At 35.1% G+C, this 3,879-nt stretch overlaps 1 protein-coding gene across 1 annotated transcript; it reads right to left on the reverse strand.

Annotated features, from left to right (window-relative positions):
- Nucleotides 1–1,675: 1,675 nt before the first annotated feature.
- LOC7483439 (transcription factor PRE3) lies at nt 1,676–3,255 on the reverse strand. The gene is made up of 2 exons (XM_002318569.4): nt 2,791–3,255; nt 1,676–2,060 (listed from the first exon to the last, which is right to left on the reverse strand). Exons 1-2 carry the CDS (start codon nt 2,914–2,916, stop codon nt 1,911–1,913), a joined length of 276 nt encoding a protein of 91 aa, XP_002318605.1. The 5' UTR covers nt 2,917–3,255; the 3' UTR covers nt 1,676–1,910.
- Between the last annotated feature and the right edge of the window lie 624 nt (nt 3,256–3,879).

A 3,879-nucleotide genomic window follows, 5' to 3' on the forward strand; every position in this document is an offset into this window, starting at 1 on the left:
ATTGTTTCTTCCTGGGCGATTCTCTTATCTCTTGGCGTAGCAAAAAAACAAACTGTTGTTGCTCGCTCTAGTGCCGAATCTGAATATCATGCTATTGCAGATGCTTCCTCTGAATTAATTTGGTTGCGGTGGCTATTAACTGACATGGGTGTTCCACATTCTTCTGCTACTATGCTTCATTGTGATAATAGAAGTGCTATACATATTTCTCATAATGATGTATTTCATGAGCGTACAAAACACATCGAGATTGATTGTCATTTTGTACGACATCATGTTTCTCATAGCACCATAAGATTGGTTTCTGTCTCCTCTGAACAACAAACAGCTGATATCTTCACCAAAACACTTCTTCCAGGTCATTTCCAGGATCTCTTAAGCAAACTAAAGATGGCATCTACTATACCACCTTGAGTTTGAAGAAGGGTGTTAGCGTGATTACTAGATATCCACACAGAATTTGCTTGATTGTAGGAGATTTGTCTTGCACAATATTAGCAACCATATCAAGCAAATGTATCTGTGTTATATTTCATTATTTATCCGTCATATTTCATTCCTAAACTAACTTATATTCTCGTGTATATATATAGTTGTTGTATCTCAATACAGAGGGTCATTCAAATAATGTATACACAATTCTCTGTAGCCCTTCTTTGTTATTGTTCTTTGGTCTCTGTTATCACTCTCTTCTAGTAGGTGATTGATTTCAAGTACCTTTACTGGTTGATAGTTGATTTCGACTATTTTAACTAGTTCGCTCGAGAATAACTATTATTTTTCTTCATCAATCAAATAGATAAATTATTTTTTATATAAACACTTATAGTCGTCTGCCCTTTCAAAAGCCAATGTCCCACACCACTCTACGTACTTCGATCCCAAATCATGTAAACACCCTATGCATTAATATAACAATATACTTTTCGCAGATGAGTTGTTTATATATTTTTGGCTCATCACCGTCGTCTCGCATTATAAAACTTAGAGACAGAGAACAAAGTCAAATTTTATTGTTGACTATCTACGGGCAGCTCTTCTGCTTGGTTTTGCGTGCATATTAGCCAGAACTACCCTTTCCCTTTCCCAACACAATAGAAAAGGAAATGATGTATAGAAGCTATGCCCACACTCCCAGCAGCAGAGTATAGAGAGACTACCTCCTCTCTTTTCCTTGTGTATATTATATACTTCAGTGGGAAGCAATGACAAACAAGGCTATGTACCTGTGCTTGGTTCTCTAGAGCACTATGTATAACGAAAAATGAGCCAAAATATCTATCACAATTATGGTAATTAAGTGTGTGTGTGATGAGCTTGGCAAGTAGACAAAGGGAACTTTCATAGTGTAGTATATATTGCACTCGATATCAGTACTCGATCGGTGCTGGCAATAGTCACCCACTCCAGATCTAACCTTAGTTCATTAACAGTCAAGTTAAAATATGTAAGGGTTCCAAGAACCGCGCCCTCCCTCTCTATTTATTTATATATATATTTTTTAAAGAAGGGATTATTTAAGTCCATGTATCCATGGTCTTCAACGTGTATGCATTAGATCCAATACTCAAGTTACGAACGTGCAATACTTCTTTGTTTTGATAAAACTATGGCATTGACTTGTTCTAAGCAATACTGTCGATCACCGTGAGGGGCGGAGCAATTGACAAGTTCATTTTCCATCAAATATAAACGATAGGAGATTTTTTTTATTATTAACTTTATTATATTCCTTAACATAGCCTCGCAAAAGGTTTTTCTAATCTCTAAAACAGCACTACTACGGATTAACTCTGGTGCTAAAAACTAGAAATTAAAATCTAAGATAGAGAAGAACAAAATTAAGGAAGAGAGAGGAAACATGATCCGACTGCATAAGCCAAGCAAGTAGTATTAATCCTTAATTAGCTCTATTGCATAAGTAAGTTCCTGATTATTGCAGCTTGGGCTGTATCAGTTGTTTCCAATAGCTCAGACAGCCGCTCGCTAAGATCACCAACCTCTCTATGCAAGCTTTTAATATAGTTGCATGTCTCCTGCAAGATCTTGGCAGCCGAAACCTTCGAAGAATAAAAATAAAATAAAATAAAATAAAAAATCGAACTCAAGTTAAAAGCTAGTAAAGCACGAACATATACCGAAGGTCTCAGATGTAGCTTGAAAAAAGAAGTAGACATCGCAACATATGTAAAGAAAATGTCTATAATTAGATGCAAGTCGCACAAAAGCAAAACCTACCACATCAAACGTTTGTAACTATTATATATATCTACGTACCAACACCACCCAAAAAAAAATAAAAGGATCTGTAAATAGTCTGGTAGTCCAAGAGATTGCAGTACTTAGATAACAGAAGCTGTACACTTGAATAAACTTTGTGGGTCTTTCATGGATCAGTAGAGGAAGTTATTCGTTCAGTATATTAGTTAGGAAGAAGTCAAAGGAACTACGTCCGTAAGGAACTCGACAATAAAAAATCCACTTTGCTTTATATTTCTTAAAGGAAACTGATGACTGCTGTGTATATATGCACTATAATTGTTACAGTACTAGCTACTAGGTTTTAGCTCCTAAACCATGAGAAGCCATCCTTTCTTTTTTCTTGGATTAATTTTTGTTTGAGACCAGTCCAATTAATAGAGATAAAAATATCATCTTAGCTATAGCTCCTACAATTTGAAAACAGTTTACCGGTGAATATATTATATAGCTGGGGAGGTCATAAAACTAGTTATAAATTAAATACACTTGCTAGTGATAAGTTTTATTTTTTAACTACCACTATATTACCTTGTCAGAACGCCTGTTACGAATCTCAGGAAGAAGTTGTTGCAACTTTGTAACAAGATCAAGGATCTGATCATCACTGATTCTTGAACTACTTGATTGCCTTGATCGTGACCTTCGGCTAGACATGTTCTTGAAATTGATATTCACTTAATTATGGAAACAAGCAGTAGGAGCTCGAATAAAGAAACAAAGGATGATTATAGAGGAGATATAGTCTATATATATATATATATATATATATATATAATCAGGCGAGTGAAAAGTATAGGTACGAAGAAAGAAAGGTTACAGGCGAGTGTGCAAGTTAGAAAGAAGGAAAATACTCATGAGAAAGAGTGAAGAGGCAAGTTATGGAAAAAAGTGAAGTGGGAAGAGAAATTAAGAAAGGGAGCACAAGATCACAAGTAGTGGTGTTGGAGCTAGTGGAGAAAACAAATGAGAATGCATGGGAGAAAGCAGTGGGCTAAGCTTTCATTTAAATAGGGTTTTTTTTGGAAGAAAGAGAGTGTGCGAAAGAATCAAATTTCTAGAGATGCGCCATACTGTCTTCCTTTGTGTGTGTTCCCAGGTCGGAGTTTGATCTCAACTGGAATCTCGCACTCTCTCTTGTTTCGTAGCCAGCGAGTATGTGTCAGTCCCTCCACGCAGTACCATCTTATTTTATTATCCCCCCTGCACTAATTAATATTTTTAATTCTGCTTTTCCAGAAACCTAGATTTATTTTCATCTTCTCATATATATATATATATTCACACACACACACCCCTGATATTTTGCCCTGCATAACTTAAGATGATCATCATCCTATTTCCTTGAATATTTAAAGACAATATTTTTTTTAAAAAAAATATTGAGACAACAACATATTGAATCGACCGGGATCAATCTAAATTAATATGTAAAATCTATAATCAAGATCATGAGACTGTGATAACCTCATAGAAAATAAATCAAAAAATATTTTGAAACTCAATTCTCAATCAATCCAATTTTGAATGATGAAATTTAAAAAAAAATTAGAAAAGAAGACAAAAAAAGACCTGAGTCAACCCGTCAAACCTATGACTCGAGCCATGAGTATGAGATAA

The sequence above is a fragment of the Populus trichocarpa genome, chromosome 12 (assembly GCF_000002775.5).
Source record: "Populus trichocarpa isolate Nisqually-1 chromosome 12, P.trichocarpa_v4.1, whole genome shotgun sequence".
NCBI lineage: Eukaryota > Viridiplantae > Streptophyta > Magnoliopsida > Malpighiales > Salicaceae > Populus > Populus trichocarpa.

Excerpts from the sequence above, each read along its gene's own strand:
- LOC7483439 (XM_002318569.4), bottom strand. The coding sequence starts at position 2,916 with ATGTCTAGCCGAAGGTCACGATCAAGGCAATCAAGTAGTTCAAGAATC. Across the intron at positions 2,061-2,790 it reads GTAACAGGCGTTCTGACAAG|GTTTCGGCTGCCAAGATCTT; the intron begins GTAATATAGTGG and ends TATTCTTCGAAG.